At 41.4% G+C, this 22,470-nt stretch overlaps 1 protein-coding gene across 1 annotated transcript in view; it reads right to left on the reverse strand.

The window, feature by feature from the left end:
- The window catches only part of LOC110511130 (zinc finger CCHC domain-containing protein 14), a 40,427-nt gene extending 19,620 nt beyond the window's left edge, over positions 1-20,807 (reverse strand). Inside the window, exons 1-2 of the mRNA XM_036972413.2 lie at positions 18,939-20,807; positions 10,724-10,850 (exon numbers count right to left, since the gene is read on the reverse strand). Of these exons, the coding sequence (XP_036828308.2) occupies positions 10,724-10,850; positions 18,939-19,580 (769 nt within the window). The 5' untranslated portion in view covers positions 19,581-20,807. The remainder of the gene's footprint in view (positions 1-10,723; positions 10,851-18,938) is intronic.
- Between the last annotated feature and the right edge of the window lie 1,663 nt (positions 20,808-22,470).

Genomic DNA, 22,470 nt, shown 5'->3' on the forward strand with positions numbered 1-22,470 from the left:
GTGAAATGATCTTGATTGGTGATCTCAACTGGTGTTGGTTAAAGCTGGTGTCTGATGATTTAAAAATGTTTTGTAATTCTATGAATTTTCCCAGTTGATCAACTTACCCACTCGCCCAAATCTTAAATGCCCAGATAAATCTACCCTGATTGATTTGATATTGACAAATATTCCACATAAATATTCTGCGGTTGGTGTTTTTTGTAATGATTTAAGTGACCATTGTGCTGTTGTTGCTGTTAGAAATACTAAGGTTCCAAAGACAAACTCACGTTTTATTCATAAGATAAATTTGAAGTGTTTTAATGAGCAGGCTTTCTTTCATGAATTGTTTTATTTTGACTGGAGCAAGATTGAGTTTATCCCTGATGTGGAAACTGCCTGGAAATTCTTTCATTATGGTTTTTCCCAAATAGTAAACAAACATGCCCCATTCCGCAGGTTCAAGGTTAAAGGGCGGGATAATCCATGGTTTTCTTCTAGGCTGTCTTGTATTATTCATGACTGTAATCTAGCCTGGGCTAAAGCAAGGAAATCATGTTCTGATGCTGATTGGCTTATTTTTAGGCAGTTACGAAACAAGTGTTCTTTTCTTCTCAGGAAGGCCAAGTCTGAATATTTTATGTCTGTTACCACTGACAACCTGAAGTTTTGGAAGGCTATTAAGTCTATGTCTGGTAACAGTAATGTTAATGAATTACCGTCATGTGTTTTGAAGGACTCTGTTGCTATATAAGACAAAACTGAAATGCTGAATTGTTTCAATGAGCACTGTCTCTGTACAACCCTGTGTGTATGAACCACTGAGAGCTGGTCAAACTTTTAGCTTTTTTACATTCTCAGTGCAGGTGGTACATAAAGCCCTGAAATCCTTAGATATGCAGGTCCTGATCTTTTGGATCCCTGCTTTTTAAATCTGGCAGCTGATTTCATAGCTGCACCACTTACATCTCTGTTCAATCTAACCCTGGAATGTAATGAAATTCCAAAGATCTGGAAATCAGCATTTGTCCTACCACTTTCAAAAGGGGGAGATCCAACTCTTTTAAATAATTATAGGCCAATCTCAAAGCTGTCACCCATGGTGAAAATACTTGAAACCCTTGTAAGTGAACAGCTAAAAGAGTTTTTATTTACTAACTCTATTTTATCAATAAACCAATCGGGCTTCAGGAAGAAGCATAGCACAATTACAGCAGCCATGAAGGTTTTAAATGATATCACTGAAGCCATTGACAAACAACAGCACTGTGTCTCACTTTTTATTGATCGCTCTAAGGCTTTTGATACAGTTGATCATGCTATACTAAGGCAGAGAATGTCGAGTGTAGGTCTTTCGGAGCATGCAGTTGCATGGTTTTAAATTGCATATCTCTTTTAAATTGCATATTCAACAACTTACAAAAAAATTGAAGCTGAAATTGGGATTTTATTTTAGGAATAAGGCCTGTTTTTCTTTTGAAGCCAGAAGGAGGCTAGTATCAGCTACATTTATGCCTTTACTAGACTATGGGGATATTTTATATATGAATGCTTCCGCTCAGTGTTTGAGATCAATTGACACTCTTTACCATGGCACTTTGAGATGTATTTTAAACTGCAAAACCCTTACGCACCACTGCACTTTGTATACCAGGGTAGGCTGGCCTTCTCTAGTCACTCGTAGGCTCAGTCACTGGTATACTTTATTTACAAAGCCATATTGGGTTTACTATCTTTTTATTTGTGCATTTTTATTGTTCAGAAATGTGGTGGGTACTCTCTTCGTTCGCTGGACTTTATCCTGCTAACTGTTCCAAATGTCCGAACTGAATTTGGTAAAAGGGCTTTTATGTACTCTGCGCCACCGTCTTGGAACACCTTACAAAATACTTTTAAACTGGAAGAACTTGTCTAGATTGGTGTTTTTAAATCACTGATGAAGGGTTTTGAGGCTGATTCCCTGACCTGTCAATGTTTTTAATTTGCTGTTTTATACTTTTGTGAATTCAATGGTTTTTACTAAATTACTTAGTTTTTCATGTTGTCTGTCTGTAATTTCTTTGTAATGACTTGGTGCTGCCTATCTTGGCCAGGGCGCTCTTGAAAAATAGATTTTAATCTCAATGAGCCCTTCCTGGTTAAATAAAGGTTAAATAAAATAAAAAAATGACACCTAAATCAACAATTTATCGGATCATCAAGGACTTCAAGGAGAGCGGTTCAGTTGTTGTGAAGAAGGCTTCAAGGCACCCAAGAAAGTCCAGCAAGCGCCAAGACCGTCTCCTAAAGTTGATTCAGTTGCAGGATCGGGGCACCACCAGTACAGAGCTTACTCAGGAATGGCAGCAGGCAGGTGTGAGTGCATCTGCACGCACAGTGAGGCGAAGACTTTTGGAGGATCAAATCAAATCAAAGTTTATTTGTCACGTGCTCTGAATACAACAGTGAGAGCTTACAGTGAAATGCTTACTTACAGGCTCTAACCAATAGTGCAAAAAAAGGTATTAGGTGAACAATAGGTAGGTAAAGATATAAAACAACAGTAAAAAGACAGGCATATACAGTAGTGAGGCTACATACAGACACCAGTTAGTCAGGCTGATTGAGGTAGTATGTACATGTAGATATGGTTAAAGCATCCTGAGACCATTCTCCTGAGACCATTCATGTGTGGGGTTGCTTCTCAGCCAAGGGAGTGGGGTCACTCACAATTTTGCCTAAGAACACAGCCATGAATAAAGAAGGGTACCAACACATCCTCCGAGAGCAACTTCTCCCAACCATCCAGGAACAGTTTGATGAGGAACAATGCCTTTTCCAGCATGATGGAGCACCTTGCCATAAGGCAAAAAAGTGATAACTAAGTGGCTTGGGGAACAAAACATCGATATTTTGGGTCCATGGCCAGGAAACTCCCCAGACCTTAATCCCATTGAGAACTTGTGGTCAATCCTCAAGAGGTGGGTGGACAAACAAAAACCCACAAATTCTGACAAACTCCAAGCATTGATTATGCAAGAATGGGCTGCCATCAGTCAGTATGTGGTCCAGAAGTTAATTGACAGCATGCCAGGTCAGATTGCAGAGGTCTTGAAAAAGAAGGGTCAACACTGCAAATATTGACTCTTTGCATCAACTAAGACCGCACTCAGTCAGCTGTATTAGGAAATAAGAAAACAGGAAACCACTCACCCAGAGGCGGCGCTCCTAGTGGCCAGAGACTTTAATGCAGGGAAACTTAAATCAGTTCTACCAAATCTCTATCAACATGTTAAATGTGCAACCAGAGGGGAATAACATCTAGATCACCTGTACTCCACACACAGAGACGCGTACAAAGCTCTCCCTCGCCCTCCATTTGGTAAATCCGACCACAACTCTATCCTCCTGATTCCTGCTTACAAGCAAAAATGAAAGCAGGAAGCACCAGTGACTCGGTCTATGAAAAATGGTCAGATGAAGCAGATGCTAAACCACAGGACTGCTTTGCTATCACAGACTGGAACATGTTCCGGGACTCTTCCGATGACATTGAGGAGTACACCACATCAGTCACTGGCTTTATCAATAAGTGCATTGAGGACGTCATACCCACAGTGACTGTATGTACATACCCCAACCAGAAGCCATGGATTACAGGCAACGTTCGCACTGAGCTAAAGGGTAGAACTGCCGCTTTCAAGGTGCGGGACTCCAACCCGGAAGCTTACAAGAAATCCCGCTATGCCCTACGACGAACCATCAAACAGGCAAAGCGTCAACACAGGGCTAAGATTGAATAATACTACACCAGCTCTGACGCTCGTCGGATGTGGCAGGGCTTGCAAACTATTGCAGACTACAAAGGGAAGCACAGCCACGGGCTGCCCAGTGACACAAGCCTACCAGACGAGCTAAATCACTTCTATGCTCGATTCGAGGCAAGCAACACTGAGGCATGCATGAGAGCATCAGCTGTTCCGGACGACTGTGTGAGTAATACCTTTAAACAGGTCATCATACACAAGGCTGCGGGGTCAGACGGATTACCAGGACGTGTACTCTGGGCATGTGCTGAACGACTGGCAGGTGTCTTCACTGACATTTTCAACATGTCCCTGATTGATACCAACATGCTAACATGCCAACATAACCAACATGTCCCTGTAATACCAACATGCTTCAAGCAGACCACCATAGTCCCTGTGCCCAAGAACACAAAGGCAACCTGCCTAAATGACTACACACCCATAGCACTCACGTTCGTAGCCATGAAGTGCTTTGAAAAGCTGGTAATGGCTCACATCAACACCATTATCCCAGAAACCCTAGACCCACTCCAATTTGCATATCGCCCAAACAGATCCACAGATGATGCAATCTCTATTGCACTCCACACTGCCCTTTCCCACCTGGACAAAAGGAACACCTATGTGAGAATGCTGTTCATTGACTACAGCTCAGCGTTCAACACCATAGTACCCTCAAAGCTCATCACCAAGCTAAGGATCCTGGGACTAAACGCCTCCCTCTGCAACTGGATCCTGGACTTCCTGACAGGCCGCCCCCAGGTGGTGAGGGTAGGTAGCAACACATCTGCCACGCTGATCCTCAACACTGGAGCTCCCCAGGGGTGAGTGCTCAGTCCTCTCCTGTAATCCCTGCTCACCCACAGCTGCATGGCCAGGCACGACTCCAACACCATCATTAAGTTTGCTGCCTGATCACTGACAACAACGAGACAGCCTATAGGGAGGAGGTCAGAGACCTGGCCGGGTGGTGCCAGAATAACAACCTCTATGTAACCAAGACTAACGTAACCAAGACTAAGGAAATGATTGTGGACTACAGGAAAAGGAGCACCGAGCACGTCCCCAGTCTCTCTTTTTTTACCCCGTTTTCGTGATATCCAATTGTTAGTAGCTACAATTTCCGTACGGGCTCAGGAGAGACAAAGGTTGAAAGTCATGCATCCTCCGATACACAACCCAACCAAGCTGCATCCAACCCGGAAGCCAGCCGCACCAATGTGTCAGAGGAAACACCATGCACCTGGCAACCTTGGTTAGCGTGCACTGCGCCCAGACCGCCACAGGAGTCGCTGGTGCGTGATGAGACAAGGATATCACTACCGGCCAAACCCTCCCTAACCCGGACGACACTAGGTCAATTGTGCGTCGCCCCATGGACGTCCCGGTCGCAGCCGGTTACAACAGAGCCTGGGCGCGAACCCAGGGTCTCTGATGGCACAGCTGGCGCTGCAGTACAGCGCCCTTAACCACTGCGCCACCCAGGAGTCCACGTCCCCATTCTCATCGACGGGGCTGTAGTGGAGCAGGTTGAGAGCTTCAAATCCCTTGGTGTCCACATCAACAACACACTAGATTGGTCCACACACACCAAGACAGTCGTGAAGAGGGCACGACAAAGCCTATTCCCCCTCAGGAAACTAAAAAGATTTGGCATGGGTCCTGAGATCCTCAAAAGGTTCTACAGCTGCAACATCGAGAGCATCCTGACCGGTTGCATCACTGCCTGGACAGAAATCGCTCGGCGTCCGACCGCAAGGCACTTCAGAGGGTAGTGCATTCGGCCCAGTACATCACTGGGGCAAAGCTGCCTGCCATCCAGGACCTCTACACCAAGCGGTGTCAGAGGAAGGCCCTAAAAATTGTCAAAGACCCCAGCCACCCCAGTCATAGACTGTTCTCTCTACTACCGCATGGCAAGAGGTACCGGAGTGCCAAGTCTAGGACAAAAAGGCTTCTCAACAGTTTTTATCCCCAAGCCATAAGACTCCTGAACAGGTAACCCAATGGTTACCCGGACTATTTGCATTGTGTGCCACCCCCCACCCCTCTTTTACGCTGCTGCTACTCTCTGTTTATCTTATATGCATAGTCACATTAACTATACATTCATGTACATACTACCTAAATGGCCCGACCAACCAGTGCTCCTGCACATTGGCTTACCGGGCTATCTACATTGTCTCCCTGTCACGTCCTGACCGTAGTTCCTTTTTCTTGTCTCTATTTTAGTTTGGTCAGGGCGTGAGTTGCGGTGGGCATTTTATGCTTGTTCTGTGTGTTATAGTTCTATGTGTTGGGCCTGGTATGGGTCCCAATCAGAGGCAGCTGTCAATCGTTGTCTCTGATTGAGAACCATACTTAGGTAGCCTGTTCCCACCTGGTGTTTGTGGGTAGTTGTTTCCTGTTTTGTGTTGTGTCACCTTTCAGGATTGTTTCGATTTTCGTTGTTCCCCTTGGTTATTTTGTATTTCGTGTTCAGTGATATTAAATTAACATGGACACTTGCGTTTTCGTCCGATCTTTCCTGTTCCTCAGATGAAGAAGATCGTTACAGTCCCACCACCCGCCAACCCCTCTTTTTACACTTCTGCTACTCTCTGTTCATCATATATACAGTGCCTTGCGAAAGTATTCGGCACCCTTGAACTTTGCGACCTTTTGCCACATTTCAGGCTTCAAACATAAAGATATAAAACTGTATTTTTTTGTGAAGAATCAACAACAAGTGGGACACAATCATGAAGTGGAACGACATTTATTGGATATTTCAAACTTTTTTAACAAATGAAAAACTGAAAAATTGGGCGTGCAAAATTTTTCAGCCCCCTTAAGTTAATACTTTGTAGCGCCACCTTTTGCTGCGATTACAGCTGTAAGTCACTTGGGGTATGTCTCTATCAGTTTTGCACATCGAGAGACTGACATTTTTTCCATTCCTCCTTGCAAAACAGCTCGAGCTCAGTGAAGTTGGATGGAGAGCATTTGTGAACAGCAGTTTTCAGTTCTTTCCACAGATTCTCGATTGGATTCAGGTCTGGACTTTGACTTGGCCATTCTAACACCTGGATATGTTTATTTTTGAACCATTCCATTGTAGATTTTGCTTTATGTTTTGGATCATTGTCTTGTTGGAAGACAAATCTCCGTCCCAGTCTCAGGTCTTTTGCAGACTCCATCAGGTTTTCTTCCAGAATGGTCCTGTATTTGGCTCCATCCATCTTCCCATCAATTTTAACCATCTTCCCTGTCCCTGCTGAAGAAAAGCAGGCCCAAACCATGATGCTGCCACCACTATGTTTGACAGTGGAGATGGTGTGTTCAGGGTGATGAGCTGTGTTGCTTTTACGCCAAACATAACGTTTTGCATTGTTGCCAAAAAGTTCAATTTTGGTTTCATCTGACCAGAGCACCTTCTTCCACATGTTTGGTGTGTCTCCCAGGTGGCTTGTGGCAAACTTTAAACTACACTTTTTATGGATATCTTTAAGAAATGGCTTTCTTCTTGCCACTCTTCCATAAAGGCCAGATTTGTGCAATATACGACTGATTGTTGTCCTATGGACAGAGTCTCCCACCTCAGCTGTAGATCTCTGCAGTTCATCCAGAGTGATCATGGGCCTCTTGGCTGCATCTCTGATCAGTCTTCTCCTTGTATGAGCTGAAAGTTTAGAGGGACGGCCAGGTCTTGGTAGATTTGCAGTGGTCTGATACTCCTTCCATTTCAATATTATCGCTTGCACAGTGCTCCTTGGGATGTTTAAAGCTTGGGAAATCTTTTTGTATCCAAATCCGGCTTTAAACTTCTTCACAACAGTATCTCGGACCTGCCTGGTGTGTTCCTTGTTCTTCATGATGCTCTCTGCGCTTTTAACGGACCTCTGAGACTATCACAGTGCAGGTGCATTTATACGGAGACTTGATTACACACAGGTGGATTGTATTTATCATCATTAGTCATTTAGGTCAACATTGGATCATTCGGAGATCCTCACTGAACTTCTGGAGAGAGTTTGCTGCACTGAAAGTAAAGGGGCTGAATAATTTTGCACGCCCAATTTTTCAGTTTTTGATTTGTTAAAAAAGTTTAAAATATCCAATAAATGTCATTCCACTTCATGATTGTGTCCCACTTGTTGTTGATTCTTCACAAAAAAATACAGTTTTATATCTTTATGTTTGAAGCCTGAAATGTGGCAAAAGGTCGCAAAGTTCAAGGGGGCCGAATACTTTCGCAAGGCACTGTACACTTTAACGATACCTACATGTACATACTACCTCAATAAGCCTGACTAACAGGTATATAGCCTTGCTAAGCTTTTTTCAAATGTATTTTTACTGTTGCTTTATTTCTTTACTTACCTACACACACACACACACACCTTTTTTTTGCACCATTGGTTAGAGCCTGTAAGTAAGCATTTCACTGTAAGGTCTACTACACCTGTTGTATTCGGTGCACGTGACAAATAAACTTTGATTTGAACTTCATGTAATTGTCAATAAAAGCCTTTGATACTTATGAAATGCTTGTAATTATACTTCAGTATTCCATAGTAACATCTGACAAAAATATCTAGACACTGAAGCAGCAAACTCTGTGGAAATTAATATTTGTGTCATTCTCAAAACTTTTGGCCACGACTGTACAATCAACAGCCAATAACGCTAATCAAAATATTTACAAACATAATGAGAGGGATCATGAAAAGGTAGGAAATAGAACGAAAGACAAGAAAGAGACCTCAAGATATCTGAATATTAAAGATGTGATACTCAGTCTGTGAACAAAGTCTGTTGTCCTTGGCTCTGGTTAGGCCGCATGGAAGTGAACAAGGGAAAGATGGCAGTGTGTCCTTAGTCCTGAGTTGAGGGGTTCCTTGGTGGTGGTTTCTCGCTCCTTTCCTCTGAGTTTGGAAGGTCCCTCGTGGGCTGCTCCTCTGGGTTGTGTCCCTGTTGGCTCTGTCTGCTGGCTCTTCCTTTGAGTTGCAGAGGCTGTGCTCTAAATCATTTTCTCCCTCTTTCCTTGAAGAAGGTTAGCTTAAATGTACTGTTCAGGCTACACTAGCTCTTTAAAGACTGTCTCCTTCTGGGCCTGTTTAGTGCATGGGCTCTTCCGCACCAATGTCTGTACTGGATTAAAGGTACTATTCCCTAAAATGTACTTTCACTTAGCTAAATTCAACAGTTCTTGTCATTAGAGGCTAAGGTCCAGGCCCTGTGGTCAGCCTACTGAAGATGGAGGTTCATCTCCCTCCTCGAGAGAGGTCCAACTTGAGTCCAGCAGGATAAAAGAGTGAGATGGGAGACAGCAGAGTCCTTTTGCAGTCCTATGACGTAACAATGTATCATACCTAGGTGTGAAGGGTCACTTTGATGACCATTTGTCTTAGAGAGCGAGAGAGTTTGGAAGAACTTATAGACAGACAGTAAAAGGATGTTCAACATTGTTTTCTTATATGACATTAAAACAACACGTCACTACAAATGTTACTGTACAATTCATTGACCAGTCAAGTGCTGCCTATAGTATAGAAAGAAGGACCTCAAGATAAGACACAGTGTATCAAAGAAGGAGAATCTAAAACAGATTTAGATCTCTTCTACTGTAGTAACATCTACTTCCTACTATTGTCAGGATTTCAAAGAAAAATGACATTGCTGAGGTCATCATTGTCCACCAAGCCACTCCTACCTCCAGGTAAAGCTTTCCAAAACTGGAGGAGAAAATGTGGCTTGTGAATTACGTAACACGTGACCACACTTGGAGTGAACATCTGGGTTTTGGTCTAGTCAACAAGAAAAAATAGAGAAAAAAAAACTTGCAGACAACTAAGAAACATACAATATTTATAGCTGTAGTGTATGTGGCCTGAAAACAATCCCAAGCAACAGTATCATTCAAATCCAAACAAGCATGGCCTTTTGTGAGTTTGTTTGTTTCTGGCTGTACATGCGTACAAGTTGTCTATTCAGGCCTATGGCAGCAAATATTTACAAATATTGTACTAAGGAGAAGAAGAACAATCTGCTACACCCCCTCAAAACAAATACCTCATTACCTAAGTGACACTCTAGTAGAGTAAAAGTTTTAAACATCATTCCACATAGCAGTGGAACTGTTCAGTAGTATGTACAGAAGTGTGAAACAGAGGATGATGGGAGATTCCTGCAGCAGCTGCTCCCTCCAGACTGGAGCAGCGTAGCAGTGTGTAAAACATAACACTGATGCCCTTCATGGCACACGGCCAGCACTCCCTCAGGTTGAGAACTAGATTAATGAGCAACCTTCTCTCTCTCCTTCTGATTGGGGGAGGGCCATAGGGCAATCATGCCTCCACATTCCTCAGGGAGCCTGATTGGTCGATATCGGTATTTCAGCATGTGGTTTCTTGTTCTGGGTGCATGTGTGAGTGGCTGACACAACTACAAAGCATGATCTGTCTGACAACTACCGATGTAAAATCTTAATTTCAGCCAGTTTGCTTCAAAAGGAAAATAATCCTGCAGCCAAAGGAAATTGATATTATTATGTGGATTATAGTTAATGGATATTTTTTGCAGGTGTTGATACATTTTTCATTAGGGCAAAGCAAGTCTGGCATTTTAAAGTGGAAACTACAAACTTTAGAATACTTTTTAAACCTTGAATACACTACAAGTTTGCATTTCCAGCAGTGCAGGAAAATTCTAAGCAACAAATGAGTGATCAAATTAAGATCCTACATCTGTAACTGAACTGCTTCCTCCAAAGACATGTACTTTATGAGCAACAACACCTGTGATCTCAAGAATCCCATAGTACTACAGATTCCCATGTGTGACGTTGTTGGAGTGAACCTTGACCCTTACTGTCTCTGTAATGTCCTGTCCTTGTCTCATTCGTATATAGAGTAAATTAGTGTGAGAGAGTTCTGTGGATAAGCGTGACAGAGAAAAGCCATGTTTCTCACCTTTGCTGGGTTTCCCAACGTGCACCTTGACTGGCAGCTCCTTGCATGAGAGAGATGGCATGTGAGGCATGGATTCTGGGACAATTCCCTCGTTCCCTCGCCCTGCCCCGACGTCTCGGTGCAGTGTCTGTGAAACATAGGCCAAAGGTCATGTCAAGTAGATTAATATCATGGTCAGAGGGTTAGGGATTACTAAACCTTCAGCACCTTGACTGTCATTCAGACTGCCCTACTCACTCACTGTCATATAATCATCTCCCTCATGTATTATGCCTTACAGAGGTAAGAGACAGGATCACACTCACAGACGTATGGAAATCACTGACTTTATTTGAAAATGACCTCTGATGACATCCTATGGGGTAATTTTCTTAGGACACTATTATTTTTTCAAAACAAAACATAGAAAATCATTGTCATCACATACAGTGCCTTCTGAAAGTATTCACACCCTTTGACTTTTTCCACATTTGTTGTGTTACAGCCTGAATTAAAAATGTATTCAATTTAGATTTTTTTTTGTCACACACAATACCTCGTACTGTCAAAGTGGAATTATGTTTGTTTTTTATGTTTTCAAATTAATTTAAAAAAGAAAGGCTGAAATGTCTTGAGTCAATAAGTATTCAACATTTGTTATGGCAAGTAAAAATGTGCCGAACAAGTCACATAATAAGTTGCAGGGACTCACTCGGTGTGCAATAATAGTGTTTAACATAATTATTAAACGACTACTTTATCTCTGCACCCCAGAAATGCAATTATCTGTAATTCCAAGGAACAGTCTGTAGATCTCAGAGATAGAATTGTTATGAGGAATACAGTACCTTCAGAAAGTATTCACACCCCTTTACTTTTTCCACATCCCTTTGTTGTGTCACAGTCTGAAGTTAAAAGGTATTAAATTGAGATTGTGTGTCACTGATCTACACACAATACCCCATAATATCAAAGTGGAATTTTGTTTGTAGAACATTTTAGAAATAAATAAAAATATTAAAAGAGAATGTCTTGAGTCAGTAAGTATTCAACCCCTTTGCTATGGCAAGCCTAAATAAGTTCAGGAGTAAAAATGTGCTTAACAAATAACAAAATACAGTGCATTCAGAAAGTATTCAGACCCCTTGACTTTTTCCACATTTTGTTACGTTACACCCTTCTTCAAAAATGTATTAAATCATTTTTTCCCCTCATCAATGTACACACAATACCCCATAATGACAAAGCAAAAACAGGTTTTCAGAAATGTTTGCAAATGTATTAAAAATTCAATTTACATAAAGATTTAGACCCTTTACTCTGTACTTTCTTGAAGCACCTTTGGCAGCGATTACAGCCTCGAGTCTTCTTGGGTATGACGCTACATGCTTGGCACACCTGTATTTAGGGAGTTTCTCCCATTATTCTCTGCAGATCCTCTCAAGCTCTGTCAGGTTGGATGGGGAGAGTCCCTGCACAGTAATTTTCAGGTCTCTCCAAAGATGTTCGATCGGGTTCAAGTCCGGGCGCTGGCTGGGCCACTCAAGGAAATTCAGAGACTTGTCCCAAAGCCACTCCTGCATTGTCTTGACTGTGTGCTTAGTGTCGATGTCCTGTTGGAAGGTAAACCTTTTCCCTAGTCTGAGGTCCTGAGTGCTCTGGAGCAGGTTTTCATCAAGGATCTCTCTGTACTTTGCTCCGTTCATCTTCCATCGATCCTGACTTGTCTCCCAGTCCCTGCCGCTGAAAAACATCTCCACAGTATGATGCTGCCATCACCATGCTTCAATGTAAGGATGGTGCCAGGTTTCTTCCAGACGTGACGCTTGGCATTCAGGCAAAATAATTCAATCTTGTTCTCAAGGATGATCAATCGAAACAGGATGCACCTGCGCTCAATTTAATGTCTCATAGCAAAGGGTCTGAATACTTATGTAAATAAGGCATTTCTGTTTTTTATTTTTTATACATTTGCTAAAATTTATAAAAACCTTTTTTTTGCTTAGTAATTATGGGGTATTGTTTGTAGATAGATGCAGATTTGTTTTTAATATACATAACAAAATGTGGATCAAGCGAATACTTTCCGAATGCACTTTACAGGTACATCCTTGATGAGAGCATGCTTCAGAGTGCAAACGACCTTAAACTGGGAGGGTGAAGATTTGCGTTCCAACAGGACAATGACCCCAAGCATACAGCCAACGCAACACTGGAATGGCTTCAGAACAAGAATGTGAAAGTCCTTGAGTCACCCAACCAAAGCCCATACTTGAATCCTGTTGAAAATCAGTGGAAAGACTTGAAGATTGCTGTTCACCGCCACTCCCCATCTAACTTAACAGAGCTTGAGAAAATCTGCAAGGAATAATTGAAGAAAATCCCCAAATCCAGATGTGTAAAACGTATACAGACACACCCAAGACTCAAAGCTGTAATCACCACCAAAGGTGCTTCTACAAAGTATTGACTCAGGGGTGTGAATACTTACAGTACCAGTAAAACGTTTGGACACACCTACTCATTCAAGGGTTTTTCTTTACTTTTACTATTTTCTACATTGTAGAATAATAGTGAAGACATCAAAACTATGAAATAACACATATGGAATCATGTAGTAACCAAAAAAGTGTTAAACAAATCTAAATATAATTTAGATTTTAGATTCTTCAAACTAGCCACCCTTTGTCTTGATGACAGCTTTGCACACACTTGGAATTCTCTCAACCAGCTGAGGAATAAGGAATAACTTTATACATGAGGAATAACTTTCCGACAGTCTTGAAGGAGTTCCCACATATGCTGAGTGCTTGATGGCTGCTTTTCCTTCACTGTGCAGTCCAACTCATCCCTAACAATCTCAATTGGGTTGAGGTTGGATGATTGTGGAGGTCAGGTCATCTGATGCAGCACTCCATCACTCTTCTTCTATGGTCAAATAGTCCCTACACAGCCTGGAGGTGTGTTTTTGGTCATTGTCCTATTGAAAAACAAATGATTGTCCCACTAAGCGCAAACCAGATGGGATGGCGTAACGCTGCTGAATGCTGTGGTAGCCATGTTGGTTAAGTGTGTCTTGAATTCTATATAAATCACAGACAATGTGACCAGCAAAGCACCCACACATCATCACAACTCGACAGAAAATGTCTGTATTGACTGACCTTCATGTCTTGAAGTAATGATGGACTGTTGTTTCTCTTTGCTTATTTCAGCTGTTCTTGCCATAATACGGACTTGGTATTTTACCAAACAGGGTTCAGTTTTGACTTAAATCTGCTTGAAAATCTACAGTTGAAGTCGGAAGTTTACATACACCTTAGCCAACTACATTTAAACTCAGTTTTCCACAATTCCTGACATTTAATCCTAGTAAAAATTCTGTACCCCTACCTTGTCACAACACAATTGATTGGCTCAAACGCATTAAGAAGAAAAGACATTCCACAAATACATTTTTAACAAGGAACACCTGTTCATTGAAATGCATTCCAGGTGACTACCTCATTTTCTACCTTCATTTAACTAGGCAAGTCAGTTAAGAACAAATTCCTATTTTCAATGACGGCCTAGGAACAGTGGGTTAACTGCCTTGTTCAGGGGCAGAACGACAGATTTGTACCTTGTCAGATTTTTACCTTGTGTCATATTGCACAACTTGGATTCGTAACATATCATACAAATTGCAAAATTCGAAACATATCACATGAAATAGACGACGTGGTACCAGGGCTCTAAATAAATTCATTGGTAGGTAGGAGCACCAGAAAATGTTTTACTTTATTTTTTACTGCAAATGACTGTCCTATCGTTCTTAATTGTCATCCGTTGTTACTTTGATGATGTAGAACGCATCACTAGAGAGTGGGCAAGACATTCAAATAAAAACATATTTTAATTATTGTATTCAAAAGTGCAACTGCAAACATATTTACATAGGTGATTAGTTTTGGACAAACAAATGTAATATACAAAACAGAACATTGATTTGGTGCAAAAGTGAAACAACAAACATATTTATACAGGTGATTAAAACATAACCTTTATTGTATTTAAAAGTCCAACCACAAACTGTTATGATATACTGCATTCGGCTAACAGATTGTATAATTTTTTATTTTTCTAACTATGTAGCTAATAATAGTAATGTAACATGCTGACTATGAACTGATACGTGGATACTGAAATAAATGTTCAGTCTCCAGTCACATGAACAAATCAATTTCTTTGATCTAGAATCTACCTTATAAAACAACTTTATTTTAGGGTTAGAGTTTAGGGACGTCCCAAGGATGGTGCCAATAAACCTTGTTCCATATGTCGGGTTGATTTGAAATCCACTATTTTTCTGGGTGAGTAACATCAGTCTGAATTTGGTGAAGGCCATCTCCTCTTTGGCAATGTGGTAAACGGTGATACATTTCATCTCTAGGTCAGTTAACCTGTTGACCAGCTTGGCTGTCAAATACGGCTGGTAGACATAGGTATGTTGCTCCAGCCCCTGCCCCGATGTACTTGTCCCGGCACTTGATGTGCTTTTGGCTTAAAGTTATATTTTAGCAAAAACTTGTGTTTTAGGTTGTGGCAATTAAGTCCTCCCTGCTGCTATTACTCCACGCGTTTTACAGTACTCACATAACATTATGCTCACAGAACATTGTGCAGCAACCCCTCTAGAAACATGTAGATATTTTTATTTTCTGAGGAGGTGGTCCAGTAGCAGCATCTGCTACATTGTCCTCATCATCATCTTCTTCTGGTTGTGGTTGATCATTTCATCATTTGTTAAAGAAAGCTTCAATTGTTCTTAACTGACTCGCCTAGTTAAATAAAGGTACAATTCCACGCGTTGTTTTTGCTAGCTATCTTGCTAGCTAATGCCATTAATTAGCTGACAGAAAAGGGTGGCACAGTTCTGGGGGAAGAATTCTGCGAAAAGGGTTGTGACTGGTGTTTGATTGGTTGAATTAGCTGCATTTAAACATTTGTAGCATTATGATTGGTTATGATTTGTAAACAATGTTTTTGTCTGTCTTATTTGAGCAGTGAAGAGAAGAGTATTGCAATTAAATATTTTTAGGCATTGCTTTTTTATTGGATTTTTTTTTTTGCTCCCAAAATGTTCGCACAGCAACATTTTGGACACACTTTTGAGCCCTGTGTAGTACACAAGTGGATGACTTAGTACAAAAAAACTGAAACTGAAATTGTACAAAAGTTTGAGAGTGCATCTTTAAGTGAAGAAAAGCTGTCATTAGTAAAAGGTTACCACAAATACGGCAGCTGATTCTCACAATATTATAGCTCTTTTGCAGTATCATATAGTCTATATTGATTTATACATTATGGCCATAGACGGTGTGTGGTTGTGACACACTGAGCAGGTGTCTGTGCTGCTTGCTCTGTGATTAGGTATCATGAAAGGCTGTCAAGACAGCTAGGGGAGAGTAATAGCCACTGCACTCTGAACTAGGGTCCTGTATTTTGGTTAATCATGTCACATGACCTGGATTTTTATTAAAGGTTTTTCAACATACTGTCTTATTTTCTTTTTCTTTCAGATGGTCCAGCACCATCCTCAGATAATTGCTTTCATTTTTGGTTCAATTCTCATTTCTGTCAAATGATCAAATCTACGTCATGTGACATGATAAACCAAAACACAGGGCTGCATATAACTAACTAGTTTCCTGGAAAGGAGAGACGTTTTAAAAATGTCTTAGCTAAGGTTGTGCAGTCCAAATATCTTCATTCCAGCCAAATATTTTTTATGTATTTTGCATTTTCCTCTTTGAAGCCCTGTAAGTGGTGAGGCTGATGTGTATAAGAGCAGAGGTAAAACAGCACACATGCTCAACCAAGCAGCAACAGCAACACACAGACGAGCTCTGAAACCAATTAAGCGTTCTTTACAGTGTGCTACTGCCACATCCGCATCCATTCCTGCCAAATCTGCTCTTTTTCTCAGGGGAAAGGGAAGGTCCTGCTGCTAGGAGAGATGCTAGCTGCCTGGGCTAGATTTAGAACTGAAATGGACATGGCAGTAGCACAGGTCATGGTAGATGAAACACCACTAAGAAGTGTGTGTGGTTTAGCTATGTTTCATGTCTGATCGGGGTTAGGGTTAACGTAAATGCTTCTCCAAACAGTCAGAGAGAGCAGCAGTGAGACTAGAGCTTCCTGGTGATTCACTGGAGGGTTGAGTCTCTCTCACACAGGATTGATTTCAGCATTGAGAAATGTGCTGACCTGCACTTAATGGAGGCCAAGACCAACAAAACACTAAATACAACCAAGCGCCTTCCTTTGAGCTGCCAGGGTACTTTCCCCTCAAACACATGTTTGAACAGCCCTATGTGTTTGCTGGGTGTCTCTGATTCAACACATTGACAAACAGGCACTTGTAATGATCCTGCCTTTGTTTAAGAATAGAAAAAAGTTAACCTGTGTCTGTGTGCCAATGTATTCAAATCTAATTGAAGTAGTAAGGTTAACTTTTCTTTTGAAGCATTACATTTAGCCTTTTATGTGTTCTTCATTCTTTCTCTCTCAAACAAACACACATACATATACACACACACAAAACACACACTGTAATATTGTAAATAGAAGGGTAATGACATTTCCAGATGTTTCTTGAGGTGTTTATTTTATCAACAATAATATTCCTGATGCATGACAAAATACCCTTAAAATGGCATAATATCATTTATACCTTTTTGCAATAAATGTCACAATCCTAAAAGCAAAAGCTGTATATTTTGTTAACAAGGTTTCATAATCCCACATTGCTGTGTTAACATCTGGTTGTCCAAAGAGGTAAAAAGTCATGCTGAATCTACAGACAGAGTGTATGAGTGAATGTTCAGGACACCAATGGTTGAGGACAACAGACAGATATGCCCCTGGGGGGACCAGAAAAAAAGCATGTTTGTTTAGTTCAATTAGTTCCTTTTAGGCCACATTTGTTAGTAGTGGGAAATTCCATGATAACAGAATGACGCTCAGACTCAGATAGTTCACGTCGAAATGTATGTCAAACCAAAACCAATAATTGCAAAGTTAAACAAACCATACAACTATTATGTACCAGGACCACTTCAAAAAGTGTCCATGAAGACTTAACAAAAACACACTTGAAGAACAGCGCAGATGCACATTTTGATAACAGAATGTCGTTTTGTGCTGTTTGTGCAGTCATTGTGTTACCAAACTTTGCATCTGCACTGTTCTGCAGGTAGCCTTGTGGTTAAGAGTGTTGGGCCAGTAACTGAAAGGTAGCTGGTTCGATTCACCGAGCTGACTAGGTGAAGAAATTGCTCCTGTAAGTTGCTCTGGAAAAGAGTGTCTGCTAAATGACAAAAAAAATAGTAAATGTGTTTTTGTCAAATTTACTGTAGAAATTATTAAGTTGTCCTTGTGCATTAAGTTATATGGTTTGTTTAACTTTGCAATCAGTGGTTTTTGTTTGACACACATTTTAAAGTCAACTATCTGAGTCTCGGCATCATTTCTGTTATCGTAGAATTGCCCTAGTATGTCTCAACATGACCTAGAAATGGGGGTAGGGCTAGAATGTTATCATTCTCTTCCTACTTTTGGAAGAACCCACACAAGTAAAAGGTGTAGGCGTATTAGCGTAATTACAGTGTAACAACAATCTATTCTCAATCAGTTATAAATAATGTAGGCCAACAGTGTATGTACAAAAAAATGTCCCCTCGTTTGATCATTTCATCCAAAAGAGGGTACGATAGCTGCCTGTACCACAAGATGCATCACTCCCAGAACCAGAACAGTGTAGGGAGCTGTTGAATGATTCTGGTTAGCCTCCTAGCACTGACACTCACTAACTTTTTGGCTTGTTAGGTACACTCTTAGAAAAAAGGGTTCCAAAAGGGTTCTTCGGCTGTCCCCATGGGGGAATGCCTTTTGGTTCCAAGTAAAAAATATTTTCGGTTCCAGGTAGAACCATTTTGGGATCCATGTTGGGGTCTACATGGAACCCAAAACGGTTCTACTTGGTACCAAAGGGGTTCTACCTGGAACCAACAAGGGTTCTTCAAAGGGTTCTCATATGGGAACCCTTTTAAGATCTAGATAGTACCTATTTTCTACAAGTGTAGGCTATCCTAGAACTTTGTGTTTTGGATGGTTGCTCAAACTTGTAAGTGGCACAATACCATTCATATATCTGGCCATCAAGTGACAACAGGGAGGACAATATATTACCTACCTTATGAGAACATGGACACCCGACCTGACAGGAGTCGAGGGTGGGCGCAGTGATGTAGGTTGGGATGTTAGTGGCGGGAGACAGGGTGTCCAGCGCTCCAGTCCCGTCGCAGCCACCAGTCCCGGGCTGCTGCTCTCCACAGGTGACCTGCAGGATCTCCTGGATCTGGGTCAGCTCCTGTCTTAGCACCTGCTTCTGATGAAAGCTGAATGCCGGGTGATTGGATGCCATGGTGAAGAGGAGAAGGAACTGCTCATCCGTTTGTCCATCGTTGAGCTGCAGGCCGTAGTTGTTTATGATGCTGTCGATGTGCGTGAGCGTTCGGAAGAGAACACCCGCAGCCTCTCGATTGTCGGAGCTGAGAAGTGCAAGGGAGATAAGCAGCTTGCTCCTCACGACCTCGTCCGTGATGTTGGTAAGGTTCGAGAGGTCAGCGGGGTTGTTGGCTTTGATCTCGGCATCCCTGAGGGAGTGATAGTCCTTGCGGGCTAAATCTTCCAAGCACGACCCGAGGAAGCGTAGTTCGATGGGAACACAGAGGTCCAAAAGACCACAAATGAACTCAGCTCTCTGGGCCGAGTTCAATATCGAAAACCAGCGGTAGACCCCTTCCCTTTGAACGGAGCATCGATTTTCAACCATTTTAAAATCGACTCATACGTTTAAACATGGATTATTTTGTTGATTGCGATTAGGCCTAACAATAATAAAATGGTAATACAAAAATTAGTCAAGACAAACCTCCATTTACGGTACAAGTAGCCTAACCTTTAAACAGAGAGCGTGCAGAAACCTGCCTGAACAGTTAGTAAACGTCCACCTGGATCAATGACGCTGGTTATTTGGTTGACAATAATCGTATTCAATGTAGACTATCCACGACCATGAGTTTTCGGGAAAATAAATTACAGCACGTCGTCTTTCTTTGTTTACAGGCCAGTTGCGACATTGTTGAAATATGTAACCAAAGCGATAATCACTTGAAAGTCTATAAACAAAAGCATGAGTAGGGTTACTGTACTGCGAGGCTCAGCGTAGTATCCAGTCATCCAGGCTTTCTCGACCAACCCTCCGAGGTCCCCACGTCAGTCGATTATGGAACAAGTACTACATGAAGTAGATTTAAATAACAAAACACCATATGAGTATTACACACATAGATCATTTACTTCCAGTGTAAGAAAATCATTTTCGATGGGAATCCGCACGGTATTCGTTGAAATTCTGAGTGTCTGCCAATAAAGAAGACCATAAACTGCATGTAGCCTATAAACTATAGCCAGTAACATAGGGGTTAAAGTTTAAACGCAAACGATTCAGTTAAATCCTATTGGTCGTAAACTTAAACAGGGACGCGTTTATATTTGTTCCAGACGAATAACAACAATTGGCGCTTTCAAAACAACTGGGAACTCGGAAAAAACGAGGTCAAATCATGACGTCAGATATCTTCAGGTCGGAAAGCCGGAGCTCTAGAAATATGCCAGAGTTTCCGACAGCGAATTCCGAGTTGGATGACCGTTCAAAACTTTTTTCCCAGTTGGAGATTTCCCAGTTCTCTTGAACGCACTGAAGTCGGAGATTTTCGAGTTCTGAGTTCCCAGTGGTTTAGACCTATCCTTTTTATAAAGACCCCATAGCTGTTTTGAAATGCAATTCAAGTAATCCCCCCCCCCCCCTCCCCCCATTACATCCTGTCATATCCCTGAAATCGCGAAAAACAGATGTTGGGTAACTTTGGTGCTTTAAAGACAAGTGTGAATTTAGGGGAAAACGAGATCAAATCATGATGTAAGTCATCTTCAGGTAGTAAAGTCTGAGATCTAACAAGATGCCAGAGTTTCCGGCTTGCAATTCCGAGTTGGATGACCGTTCAAAATATTTTCCCAGTCGAAGCTCGTTTTTTATTCGATTTCCCAGTTGTTTTGAACGTGACATTATTCCAAACTGCCAGCTAAACCCATCAGCTAAAAACATACACGTCGATTGGGTGTACTACAGCTTGTCAGTAACCCCAGCTGCTGGTGTGATTGGTCAGAAAAGTATCTGCACTAGCCTACACATCTTTTTCACATGCGCTCATAATATTTACGTCTCCGATTTGGTAAACGAGAATGTACTTTGTAAAGCGCAAGTCAATCTCTAAAGTGTATGAGTTGAAGAAGTTGATTGTTTTTAAGACAGACACATATGTCATAATTTGTCTTCAAATGTCTTTTCAAAATGATATTAGTGTAAGAGGAGCAGCAGAAGAGTGAAGTTTGTGAATTTCTGGAATTGCCATTTTCATTGCGTCACTCTGTTTTTCGTTTGGTCCATGAACATGGCCTTTATATACAGTTGAGCTGTACAGTAGCTTGTTCGGACTATGGCCTAAAAAAGTAGGCTTACCCTTCTACGTCTTTAGAAATATATTATGCACACATATTTCGAATCTCTGCATTCATATATGGATAAATATGCACTTGTTTGATGTTTGAGTATTATCTAATGGCATTTCCTTCCTTGACCTCATACAACTGGTAATCATAAACATTAAGGGCTATTTGCATATGGTAATCTTGAATTTCACCTAATGAGATTTTCAAGTTTTCTGAGCTTGTTGTGGGGCCTTTTCCCCGCTAAAATATGGCCTTGCACTTTCCATAAAAAAACAGTAGATGTCACCATTAGTTAAAGCTTTTTTTGCACTACAGTACCAAAAACCTGATGGGTCAGCACACACACGCTAATAAAAATCTATTCTCAAATATAGCATTTTCAAAATGCTGAGCACAGTGCACAAAGATATTCCAACTCCATTATATGCCAAATTCCAAATGTTATCATATGAAAGCACTGCATATTAAAGTTAATGAACTGGGAAGGGAAAGGAGATACTGAGTCAGATGCTCAACTGAATGCATTCAACCGAAATGTGTCTTCCGGATTTAACCCAACCCCTCTGGATCAGACTGAATATCACATTGAATAAAACTATGGATGAAGTACAAAAGAAGGCCTACAAAAGTATGAGGTTTGCCTAACTGATGATATAACTGTGATGACATGTGGGAAGTGTAAATTGTGACTGTGTTAACATTACCGGAGGTCACATGTCAGTGCACTCGGTTCAGCAGATAGAGCAGCATAGCCAATTTCCCCTGATCGATCATGCTGATTCTGTTCTGCTGCCATCCCTGTTAGTATCCAAATCCCAACACACATTCACTTAGGTCAGAAACATTCACAGATCTAGATTTATTTGTTTGTCTCCTTGCCCGTCCAACATTTCCTCATCTCCCACCCCTTCTAATGCGACTAGCCCTGATGATCCTCCCTCTTTTTCACCTGCCACACTATAAAGTTTCTCCCTGCAGGCGGTCACTGAGTCCGAGGTGCTAAAAGAGCTCCTTAAACTTGACCCCAAAAAAACATCTGGTTCAGATGTTTTAGACCCTTTGTTCTTTGAGGTTGCTGCCCCTATAATCGCCAAGCCCATCTCTGACCTTTTAAACCTGTCTCTCCTCTCTGGGGAGGTTCCCATTGCTTG

Source organism: Oncorhynchus mykiss, chromosome 1 (genome assembly GCF_057628025.1).
Source record: "Oncorhynchus mykiss isolate SJ-2025 chromosome 1, ASM5762802v1, whole genome shotgun sequence".
Lineage (NCBI taxonomy): Eukaryota > Metazoa > Chordata > Actinopteri > Salmoniformes > Salmonidae > Oncorhynchus > Oncorhynchus mykiss.